Source organism: Macrobrachium nipponense, chromosome 11, assembly GCF_015104395.2.
Source record: "Macrobrachium nipponense isolate FS-2020 chromosome 11, ASM1510439v2, whole genome shotgun sequence".
Classification (NCBI taxonomy): domain Eukaryota; kingdom Metazoa; phylum Arthropoda; class Malacostraca; order Decapoda; family Palaemonidae; genus Macrobrachium; species Macrobrachium nipponense.
In genome coordinates, this window is record NC_061087.1 from 85277505 (window position 1) to 85289611 (window position 12107).

At 39.4% G+C, this 12107-nt stretch overlaps 1 protein-coding gene across 4 annotated transcripts in view; it reads right to left on the bottom strand.

Moving 5' to 3' along the window:
• Positions 1 to 12107, bottom strand: part of LOC135206812 (terminal uridylyltransferase 7-like) — a 294251-nt gene that overhangs the window by 147142 nt on the left and 135002 nt on the right. For 3 of the 4 annotated variants that reach the window (XM_064238310.1, XM_064238303.1, XM_064238315.1), the window contains exons 8-12: positions 11280 to 11469; positions 10940 to 11087; positions 10584 to 10769; positions 10086 to 10237; positions 4793 to 4879 (exon numbers count right to left, since the gene is read on the bottom strand). In XM_064238310.1, the coding sequence (XP_064094380.1) occupies positions 4793 to 4879; positions 10086 to 10237; positions 10584 to 10769; positions 10940 to 11087; positions 11280 to 11469 (763 nt within the window). The remainder of the gene's footprint in view (positions 1 to 4792; positions 4880 to 10085; positions 10238 to 10583; positions 10770 to 10939; positions 11088 to 11279; positions 11470 to 12107) is intronic. The other variant, XM_064238320.1, reaches the window with a different exon arrangement.

Here is a 12107-nt window from a genome sequence, read left to right on the forward strand (position 1 = left end):
TCCTTTTCCCACATTTGTTCCACCATTTGAAGGAGAGTCTTTCTCATTACAGGGTATCTGTACCTCGCTGACAGTTCCCGAGGCGTAGATGTTAGGGGAGGGCTGTTCTCGAAGGGGATTACATATCCCTTCTTTAGGACCGACACTGACCAAGGGTCGGCTCCCCTTTTTGCCCATACTCCTGCAAAGTTCAGGAGTCTGGCGCCCACTGGTGCTTGAAGGAGCAACAAGTCATTTGGTTTTCTTGAAAGGCCTAAAGGAAGACCTTCCTCTCTTGTCAGAGCTCTTCTTTCTGGCAGGGGGACGAGCCGCTGTACCTCCACGAAAGGGCTGCTGAGGAGGACGAGAGTCCTTCTTAATCGCCGACACTACAGGGCGTCCTTTCTTGGACGTTTGTGTTAGTAGGTCCTGTGTCGCCTTCTCAGTTAGCGAGCGAGATATATCCTTCACTAACTGAGAAGGAAACAGATGATCCGATAGGGGAGCGAACAATAAAGCAGTCCTCTGGCTCGGAGAAACCCCTTTTGATAATAAGGATCCATATACTGATCTCTTTTTCAGGAGACCAGCACCAAAAAGGGACGCCACTTCTCCTGAACCGTCCTGTACTGCCTTGTCCATGCAAGACAGGACGCTATGGAGAATCTCTGGGTTTTTAAGAAACTCCGGATCTTTAGATTTGTTGGCCAGAACTCCGAGTGACCAATCCAGAAAGTTGAACACCTCTAAAGTGACAAAAAGTCCCTTTAGAAAGTGGTTCAACTCCGAAGTGTTCCACGTCGCTCTGACCGATCCTAAGGAGTGACGTCTAGAGGCCTCCACTAAATTGGAAAAGTCCGCATCTGCAGAGGCAGGCAGAGAAAGACCCATAGTCTCTCCTGTTCCATACCAAATGCATCTCTTTCCATGTAGTTTGGAAGGAGGCATGCAGAATACCGTCTTTCCTAACTCTTTCTTCTTGTCCATCCAAGAATCTAAAGAATGGAGTGCCTTCTTCATCGAAATTGCAGGCTTCATTTTCAGAAAGGCCGAAGATTTTGCCGTAGCCGAGCTCGAAAAGAGAGAACGAGGAGAAGGAGGAGCCGCCGGACTAAGAGAGTCTCCAAACTCTTGCAGCAATAATGAGGCTAAGACCTTATAGCTCGAGAGTCCCTCATTTGCAGGAGGTTCGTCATCAGACAAATTGTCTAAACCTCGGTCAGGCGAAGGAGAAAGTTCACGTTTGGAGGGAGAGTCCTTCCAAGACCTCCTACGATCTGAAGGAGAGGAACTCCTATTTGGAGAAGAGTCATAAATTCCAGGAACGAGTCTCCGACTCCTGCCTCCTGGCTCTTGACTCTTGCCTCCTGACTCCCTGACTCCTGCCTCCGCCTCCGCCTCCTGCCTCCTGCCTCCTGCCTCCTGCCTCCGACTCCTGACTCCGGACTCCTGGTCCTGACTCCTGACTCCTGGCCATCTTCGGCTCCTGGCTCCGCCTCTGACTCCTGGCCTCCTTGGCCCTGCCCCGGCTCTTGCCTCCTTGGCCCCTCCTGGTCTTCCTGCTCCTTGGCTCCGGCTCCCGGCCTCCTGGCCTCCTGGCTCCTGGCCTCCTGCCTCATGCCTCTTGCTCCGGCCTCTTTGCCTCCTGGCCTCCTGCCTGGATGCCTCCACACTCCTGGCTCTTGGCTCCTGCCTCCTGGTTGACTCCTCACTCCTGGCTCTTGGCTCCTGCCTCCTGGTGACTCCTCACTCCTGGCCGGTGCCAGACGTCTGAAAAGTTTCATCCGGGTTCGTACAGGAAACCTCACCTCGAGTAGGAGTATCGATCCTGGCGGCAGATACCTCCATACGCCTGGAGGATCTTTTGATCGGAAGGGAAGAGTCTTTCCTTCTAGGAGGTTCCTTTGACAGAACTCCTACAAAAGACGAGATCTGCTCTTGCATCGCCATCATGAATCTCTTCGTAACCTCCTCTTTATCCTCTTCGGGAGGAGGGGAAGGAGGAGGGGAGGAGTCCGTAGCCTCCACCTCCTGCCTCCTTCTCACTCTGGTTGAAAGAATGGCTCTTCTTGCCTTCTTCACTCCCGAAGGAGACTCCTCAGGGAAGTTTTCTGGGCTCGAATCAATAGTCGGAGCCTTCCAACTCCTCTTGAGTGGCCGAGATCGATCAGAATCCCTCCAATCACGTCTCAGAGATGAAGATCCCGACGACGAAAAACACTCACGCAGGACGCTTTTACAATAGCGATCCTTGGCAGTCTGGGGTGTCACAGAAACCGCCGAAGGGACACCTGATCGGTGGGGATTCTCCACAACCTCCTTTCGGTTTTCGACATTCCTTCTCCTCTGGGCATGTGAGCTTGGAAGAGGTCTAGACCTAGGAGCGTTGCTGAGCCGACCAGATGCCCCCTCCACTACACTGGGGACACTCATATCACTGTCCACTGAATAATCACTAGCCTTACCTTGTATGGCAGCCATTTTGTTTTCCATCAACTTGAAGGCTTGCTTTTAAGATCCGCAAGTTCTTTCGCTGAATCTACAGGTTCTGCAATAGGAGAAGGGGCTGCAATGGAAGGAGAAGTAGCAATACTTACCCTTGGGGAAGATCCCAAGCTAGGAACTAGTTCAGATCTAGAACTACTTAAACTTCTATAAGAAGCCTTCCTCACTCTTTCTCTCTCTAACTTTTTTAAATAATTAGTTAGATTCTTCCATTCGTTCTCACTCAAATTCTCACATTCCTTGCAAGTATTAGTAAAAGAACATTCATACTCCCTGCAACCCTTGCATACCGTGTGAGGGTCTACCGAAGCTTTCGGCAACCTCACCTTACAGCCTACATTCACACAACGTCTCACAACCATTCCAGAGTCAGACATTTTTAAAGAAAAATCCAAAATCAAGTCCACAAACCAGTCCACAAAAGCGTATGCCAATCCAACAATCCAGATACGTCACCAAAAGTCGGTCAAGAAGATCAATTGCCGGTGAAAAAAGAAAAACCAATCGAGAGGAACCAACAACAATGTTGATGGCTCGGACGACAGAAGAATTCTGATTAGAAAACGGGAATGGTTCCTAGTCCTGCCACCCAGGGCAGGGCGGTAGATCACCTGACCTACCAGTAGCGTGTGCCGCGAAATTTGAAATTCTGTCGGAGACGACGGAGTCTATAGCTAAGTATATATCTGTCAGGTAAGTATGTATAAAAACTTAACTTTACGAAACACATTAAAAAATGGCAGAAAACATTAACACAAAACTTTACGAAACACACTAACAAATGGCAGAAAACATTAACACTTCTTGATTATCTCCATCTTCGTCTACATAGAAAGCATCCTCTTCTTTCCGTGAACTTCAGCTACATTCTTGGGACCCATGGCTAATAACGTAAGTAATTAAGTTCACACACAACACGATAAAGTAACTTAGAGTACAACGAAAGCGAAATCACTAACACGAATTTACGTTAACAAACAAAATCTATGTGAACGAACGAATTCCAGGTGTTTACGATAAGGCTGCCACAAAAAATGGTCAAGGAATGCCTTTACTTAAGAGGCATGATGGGACAGATGCTGACCAATAGGACAGCAGGATCTTACGGCGGTGACTAGCATCAGGAACCAATGGAAGAGCGGGAGGATGGTGGCGAGTCTACTGAGTTGGCGGCGTGCGAGTTTCAAAATCGCTCTCGGCGGCCTGGGTGAATCTCGGCCTTTACAGGACATACACCCTTTCACAACCTGAATTATTTTTGTACACAAAAGCAAAAAAAAATCTTAATTTTTGCCTTCATAGCTTGGATTTTTCGTACGTAGGGACTTTCGTATGTAGGGGTATGATTGTGAGCAGTAATTATTATTTAACAAAATAAAATATATTTATTTATTAGAAAAAACATATATAACTTAGTGAAATTTACACTTGTCTGGTAAAAGAGGCCCCACAAGGGTTTGTAAACAGTCATTTTCAACTTCTCATGGAAGACGGGAAATTTTTTAGATTTTTCCTTTCACTATGTACATTTGCATATCTTCCTCTTTCCATTGATGTGTTTTTTTTTCATAAATTGGCCAACCTCAAAGTTTACCCGGCCTGAGGTGCTGCATATCGATATATTTACCCGTCCAGTAAGGGCTACAGAATTCAGCGGCTGTGTCCAGGCTACACCTTAAGTAATTCCTATAGCATAGGACCAAGATTTTGTATATCGCATAGGAACAATCCTGTATATCCAAACCCTGAAAGGCTACTGAAAATAAAATACTTCACCAATTAGCAATAAAATCTCACAAAATCAATGAAAAGATTTTCAATACCATCGCTGCTGCTCACAAACATTACCATCGCTGCTGCTCACAAACATTACCAAGATCCGGCATAAACAAACTGGCTCTCTCTGCTCAGTTGTTCCTCTCTTCCCAAAAGTGGAAGGGGCCATTTACCTACACTTTTAAAACAAAAGAATCGCTACCGCAAATTTCTGAATTTTTAGCTGCCAGTACTTTCAAACTTTTAGCTATGTAATTACTTGGTAAGTTACATATACAAAAGATGGGTTTTATACCATGTGCAGAACACAACTAGAAAAGACACTTGAAGATAGTACCTCTAACTGCAATAAAGGAACAAGGTGCTTCGGGCAAACCTTCTAAAAAGATCAACCATGAAGTAGTATGACAGGATGGAAAAAGTTAAAATTTGCTAGAGCAAAAGCAAAAAACCTTAATAAAAAATAAAATGAAAAGCTTGCAAGACATAAAATACAGAAAGGTAAATAACTACATCTACAGGAAGAAGTCACCTTTTCAAGACTCTCCAGAAGCATCTCGCCTTTTCTGTTCTTCTGGCCTAAACCAGCAGAGGCCTTAGACGCGCTGATGGTTCGAGTCTGACAAAACAGGATAGAATACAGAAATGCCAAGATACTGTGAAGCTAATGCAATTACCATACTAAAGTTTTAATAGAACTAAAGCTGCCTATAAGAAGTAGTTCATAAAACTTTCTCACCTGAAGGAATTAAAAACAAATGGAAATTACTATATTCTCTATGATAAAGAAAACATTCACAGTCACCAGAGCTTATTTACCAATTAAGAAGATTGTGCCAAGTTACTTTTGGTAAAAGTCACCTTTACATGCTCAAAGGCCATAAAGTTAATTTATGAAAGGAGAAAATATTTGCATCACTTTAAGAAGAAATTAATCTTTAATAAAAACAATGACTTCATACTCTGCAACTGTAACAAACAGAAACTGTTGGTTCATAGAATACGTATATCCTAACATGTAGTCCTCCACCAAAGTTGAAATTGCAATAACCATTATATGTGGAGTTTCACCGTATCACCAAATCATGATCATCATTCTACTACAAATCAATACCTCCAAGGAAAGATACTATATGCTGTAAGGGAATAAAATCCAACTGTGAATACAACAAACAGTACAATTACAAGCAGCCCGCGGTTAACAGCACAATCGCTGTTGTAAATAATATTCATTAAAAAAATCAGATATTTTAAGGTATATTTTTACGGCACAATTTTCGGTTAACAAAGCAGCTAGCCCCATTATGTCTAACGAGTGCATACATTTGTAGAAATACCGTTCAGACCATAAAGGTTATGAAAATATTAAAATTTTTTATTGAAAGTTATTACATAGGTATAGGGTAAACTATATGCCCTGACACTGTTCTATGCTGAAAATATAGTTAAATAAGTGCAAATTTAGCTATGGATGTGTCAATTTATAAATGTTCATGCTTTTATACTTAAAATGTGTATGAAAATGTATTACGTATAAGGTACTTTTATTTCTGCACATAAATTTGAATCAAAGGCAGCTTCTGAAACTGTCCTCCAGTTATCAAAGAGGATGTTTTTTCATGTTCATTCTTGTCCGCCGCCACCTGCCACTCTTCCGAATATATAGTTAAAAAAAGTGCGAATTTAGCGATCGATGTGACGATTTTCTAAATGTTCATGCTTTTATGTTTAAAATGACTATGAAAATATATTACGTATAGGGTATTTTTATTTTTGTACATAAATATGATACAAATCAAGGCAGCTTTTGTAACTACCCTCCACGTTATCAGAGGACGTTTTTCATGTTTGTTCTTGTCCGCCGCTGTTCCGAAAATGGGATTTTGACTTATGAAAAATCTATTTCTGGACGAGGAAGCCGCGTCGCCTGATGAAATACGTTCCTTTAGCGCTATTTCCAAGGTAAAATATTGCTATAATACCAGAGAACTGCTAAATTGGACATGCCAGAATATTCTGACTCGCTCACCTTTATTAAAAGGTGTCAGTATGGATCAGTTATATTTTATTAATTTGGGAGCTAATTATAATTTATTTTGTTAATGAAACTTCAGCTTTTTGTTATAGGTTTTCATGCTTTTATGTTTAAATTGTGTATGAAAAATGTAATACAGGGTATTTTTTTTTTATTCTTGTACATAAATACTGTATGATGCAGTGGCAGTGCGCATGGCCATTTGAAGTCTTTGTAACAGCCCTTCACATGACGAAGACAATAGGTTGTTCAATCGCGCCCGAATAATATTTTAATTTATATCATTGAATCATGTTTTTATAACATTATATTTACAACTGTTGCATAAATTAATTTTAAAATAAAACTCATGTATACATTCAATTTTGCAACACTGCAATTTGTTTGTTTTTCCACGGGATACAAGTACAAAATATAACTGTGCAACTCGGTCGATTTTTTGCTTTGTTACTCGAGCAAAAATTGAGGTATGACCATACGAGCTCGAGATGCCGCTGCTACGTAGATGGCATAGTAATGAAAATTAAGATGAGCACAGAAGAAAAAGTAAATATGCGTATTTTCCATAAACCTTTTAAAAAATTATACATTACATCACTGAATCTAACAATATTGTATGTATTCTCATACTATTGTATTATAAAATACTATGGTAAATATAAGCCAGTATTCCGCGGAGCGGCCAATGTTTTCGTTTGGAAATCAGCTGATGGTGATTACAAGTTTGTTTCACTATATTTAAAGCAATTCTGAGGGAATTTTCTTGCTTCTAGTTAGCATAAACAAATATCTAGATACTTGACTTATATGGGACAAGGATATTTTTCCTTATATGACGTGTTTTTAGGTGGATATATGACTTGAATATGCCTTGTAGTGATTGTGAACTTATTATTTTTTTTTCATTAACAGATTAAGTTGGCGGCATGTTTATTGAGTAAAACAATACGTGATTCCGTTCGCAATTTTCCTTTATATCATCGTAATACGAATTTTATGTTATTTATCTTTTATCGCCATGAACCCAACAGTAAAATGTGTTCTTTCAAGCATAGTAGTTTTGATTAAAATGATTTTATCTACAGTTGTGTTTCATGGCATACGTTTACTGGAGTTTTATCCTTGTTACCGATTCACGATAATGGTCATTAGCAGCTTGACCAGTTTTCTCAGCTTCAACTATAACTAGGTTTAAATTTAACAGTATATTTCCCTATTGATCTTTGATCTATAACAAATAAAGCTCTTACATTAAGATATCTCAGTCCTACTCTACATAACGTCATTTATAACAACTACGGTAATAATGTACTACAGTACGATGATTGAAATACAACCAAACCAGATGTTATTATCCAATTTGGTTGTACTTAGAAAAAAAAGTTTTTTCTCATTTGGTTGTTCATGGCTGTACACATTTACGCAACGAGTATTACATTAAACCATACATTCATCATTCTATTTTGCTGTTTTTGAACTTATGTAACTAGAAGATGGGACAAAGTTGGGCTATTGTAATTTGTTTGTTTGTATTGTTTGTATGGTGTTTTTAAGTTGCATGGAACCAGTGGTTATTCAGCAACGGGACCAACGGCTTTACGTGACTTCCGAACCATGTCGAGAGTGAACTTCTATCACCAGAAATACACATCTCTCACTCCTCAATGGAATGGCCGAGAATCAAACCCGCAACCACCAAGGTGAGAAGCAAACATCAAACCAACCACGCCACTGAGGAGCACACTATTGTAATTTGGTCTCTCATAAAATCGGATTATTATAAGAAGAATTATCGTAACTTGAACACTACAGCTACCTGTACACAGTACAAAACCTTATTATATATTTACATACTTTAGACACCCAAAGGATTTAAGCTAGGCTTTTTTTTTCCTTTACAGTATTTATAATACTATAATGTACTGTACAGCACTACTGTGGTGTCAATTCTATAGTACTATACTGCATAAATATAATTTTACTTATTGTGCCGTTTGACTGGTCTAGGGTGCTGTTAACTGGTCTAGTATTCCAAAAGAAGGTGTGTGGCAGCCATAGACTTTAAAATAGATTAGCGTCAAAAATCGCTCTGCGACGGTGGCCAGGAATGGAACCCCTGCTGCTAACCGAGGGCCGCCTATACTTACAAACAAAATCTTGTCAACTAATACATGCAAAACTAAGTTAGTTAGAATTTTACATATATGTACAGTAATACTTTGGGTTACGAACCGATTAGTATACGAATTTTTTAACTTACGAAGTGACGCCCTCATTCTGGAATACGAATTTCGCTTGGAATACGAATGCGCGAATTTCCATCATGGGAGGCCGCTTGATTTGTTTACATCGGATGAGTGTGGGATCTGCGAACGCATTTTTTTCGGCCAAAACTTAACGCCTCCTTTGTTTACATCGGATGAGCGTGGGATCTGCGAACGCATTTTTTCGGCCAAAACTTAACGAGGGTCACGTGACTTCCTCCTACGCATCCCTTGACCCTTTTTAAACCATAACTCTTTCAATATCTCGCTGGCGGTAAGATTGAACGCATCTGTCCGTGATACGCTCTCAAATTTGCTTAGTGATTTGCGCACGTGTTGTGTTTCCGTGATAGTGCTTATACATTACTATTACCCAAATACTAAAGACAATGGCTCCCAAGATGACGAAGGCAAGCAGCAAGAAGGAAAGCATAAGAAAGAAGGAGATGATTACAGTCGAAATGAAGAAGGAAATTATCCAAATGCATGATAAAGGCGAGTGCGTGAAAGACATTGCAGCATTCTTCAAGCGGTCGCAATCAACGATCTGCACTATTTTGAAGAAAAAGGAAGAAATTAAAGCCAGTAAAGCATCAAAAGGTGTCACAGTATTGACGAAACAACGGCCTTATATTCTCGACGATGTAGAAAATTTGCTCATAGAAAAATATTTTTTCAAAATTGTGAAAGACAACATAGTGTTCACGGAGGGAGATTTCCCCCCCAAGCCCTAACCCTCTCCTCCTCACCCTTCCCCTCCTCCCGTCTCCGTCAAGCCAGCAGCCACACTCGCCAAAGGTAAAGTTCAGGTTTTACTGTGCATGCATATTAAATCTAGTGTTTATATTTAATTTCATTCTTCAATTTTATAATTTTATGTAATTCCTACACGAATTTTCAACCTTAGTGAACAAAAATAAATGGAAAAATATGAATTGAAATGGTTATTCATGGTCGGGTGGAACGCATTATTTGCTTTTTATAACATTCTTATGGGAAAATCCATTTAGGTTACGAATTTTTTAGGTTACGAAGCAGGTTCTGGAACGGATTAAATTCGTAACCCAAGGTATTACTGTACAAGGCATATCTGATCTCAATACAAGCACATGAAAACTAATTTCAAACACCACTGAGCAGTCTGTATAATGTCATATGAGAGAGAGAGAGAGAGAGAGAGAGAGAGAGAGAGAGAGAGAGAGAGAGAGAGAGAGAGAGAGAGAGAACTAGGCTACATTTAATATCAAGTGACCACTAAAACCAATTAATTTTATGAATAAAGGTCATAAATAAATGCATTTTGGAAGTCTGCTATCAAGTTTATACTTCCATACAATAGGTGCAAAAAGGCACCACTTCTTCAACAGATACCACGCGGCCACACCGCTTGAACATGTTACAGTACATTTGAAGATAAAAGAAAAAATATAGCAAAAAGGTAGGTTTGAAACTTTACGTAATATATACTATACGTACATATGTGTGTGTGTGTGTGTGTGTAATATAAAAGTGGGTCTAATCCTTACCTCTTTTACAGCTATGTGCTGAAATAATGGCCCAAAAGCAAGTTGAGGAATGGCAAAATATCTGTATGTTGTCTTGAAACGATCCACTATGTACTCAAAAACAAGGTTGCCACTAACAGTTCTTGTTAGGTTTCTTTTTTGAAGAAATGGATCTGAAGAGAGGGATGTGTTAATGTACTTTCTTCTCCACAAAAATTTTCATTTTCTTAACTGATACAGAATAAACTTAAAAAGTCAGTAGAATGTAAAAGAAAAAATTTGTTCCAACTATAAATTCTGTTACATAATATTTCTGTACAACCAAAAATGATAAAACTATAGAATAGTTACAGCACCTTGCATCGATACTATCTAATAAAAATTTGGTAGAATATGATCTATCAATGCATACAATGATTTTACAGCGTATAGAGCACTCCAAGTAAGCTACATGAATAGGCTCAAGAATTTCAAGGGAAGATTCTTGTAAGCAAATATGACTGGTGGAAAATATTTTACCTTCAACTGCAATCTTCTTACTCCAATTTTTCTCTGCTCTAGTCATGGGACGCTTCTGGCGAACATTAATGACATACTCTGTGATTTTAAACCCTACGGCATAAAATCGAAACATTTCAAGCCACAGCCGACCAATGCCTTGTGTGTTCTTCCCAGCCTTCCAGGAATCGCCCAAATCTGCTGGTTCTTCAAATACAACTAAGTCAGGTACAATAGGCATTACAGAAGGAAGCAATCCCCAAAACCCAAATTTAATAGCTTGATAGTATACCATAAATTTCATATCTAAAGAAAAAATACTTTACATATTAACAAATGCTTCTAAGCAACAATATCCTGATTTATTTTCCACTTACTGAGGTATGATTCCCCATCTGGTTTTGGATGAAGTAAATGTAAAACTGGGAGAACTGGGGGATTATGTTGCTGCATGAAATGCACCACCATCAACGGGAATACATGTGGTGGAAGAGTGCCACGCCCCTGATTGTCAATTTGGCACAACTGAAAAAAAGCAAATACTTGCATTCTCTGAAGGAACATGATTTCAAACTGTGAAGATTATTAGAGGCATTAAGAGCTTCTGGTTTCATAATTTTATAAAACAAATTATGGCAACCAAATATATCATTAGGCTCACACATAACTCAATAATTTATTCATTCAAAACAAGAACACTGCTTCTATTAACTGTACCTGGGCCCAATATCTGAATGCTATTCCTAGAACTACTACACGAGGGTCCAGGGAAGCATAATCAGCAAGAAGCTGGTTAGTTAACTTCGATGAGGAGGTGTTGCAGGCACCCACCACCACACGCAATCCTGTTTTAACATGTGTAAAGGCCATAGTAGGGAACGAAGAGGAGAGATCGTCAACAACACTTCTGTAAGGGATCAAATAAAAATCACACATATGTATTAGCTAAATATCTCTTGAATTAATACATTCCTGTTATGTTCACGTCATATCTTCTGACGAGTCCCTCTCAGGTGACTTTGTAATACTAAATTTATATAATACATTTTTTGACCTATTTCAATGCTCTATTCTTCTCCTGCTCCGATGTCCAGTGTCCAGGTCATTCTACTTTGCTTTCATACTGTTATTTACTTCATATTTTACTTAATACTTTCATACTGTTATTTACTTCATATTTTACTTAATACATCTGATAAAAAATACGATTATCTACAAATTTCCTTTATACTACATATTCGATACATATTGAAACTAAATTCCCTTGGAATGAACATCTTGATTTATCATGCCGAGTCATCAATCAACACTTACATGTGTATAACACAGTTAAGTAACACCAATTTCTAATCAATGTAACAGTGAAAAGAGACATTATTATAGTAAAATATTTATATCTACTTACCAAGTAATTACATGGCTACATTGTACCCCTTTAAAACGGCAGCTTTCAGAGTTTTTAAATCTTGGTAATGTGCCAATGTTCAAGTGTAGTTGGTAAAACCCACCCACGGGTGCGGATAGGTACAATGCTGCTGACAAGCT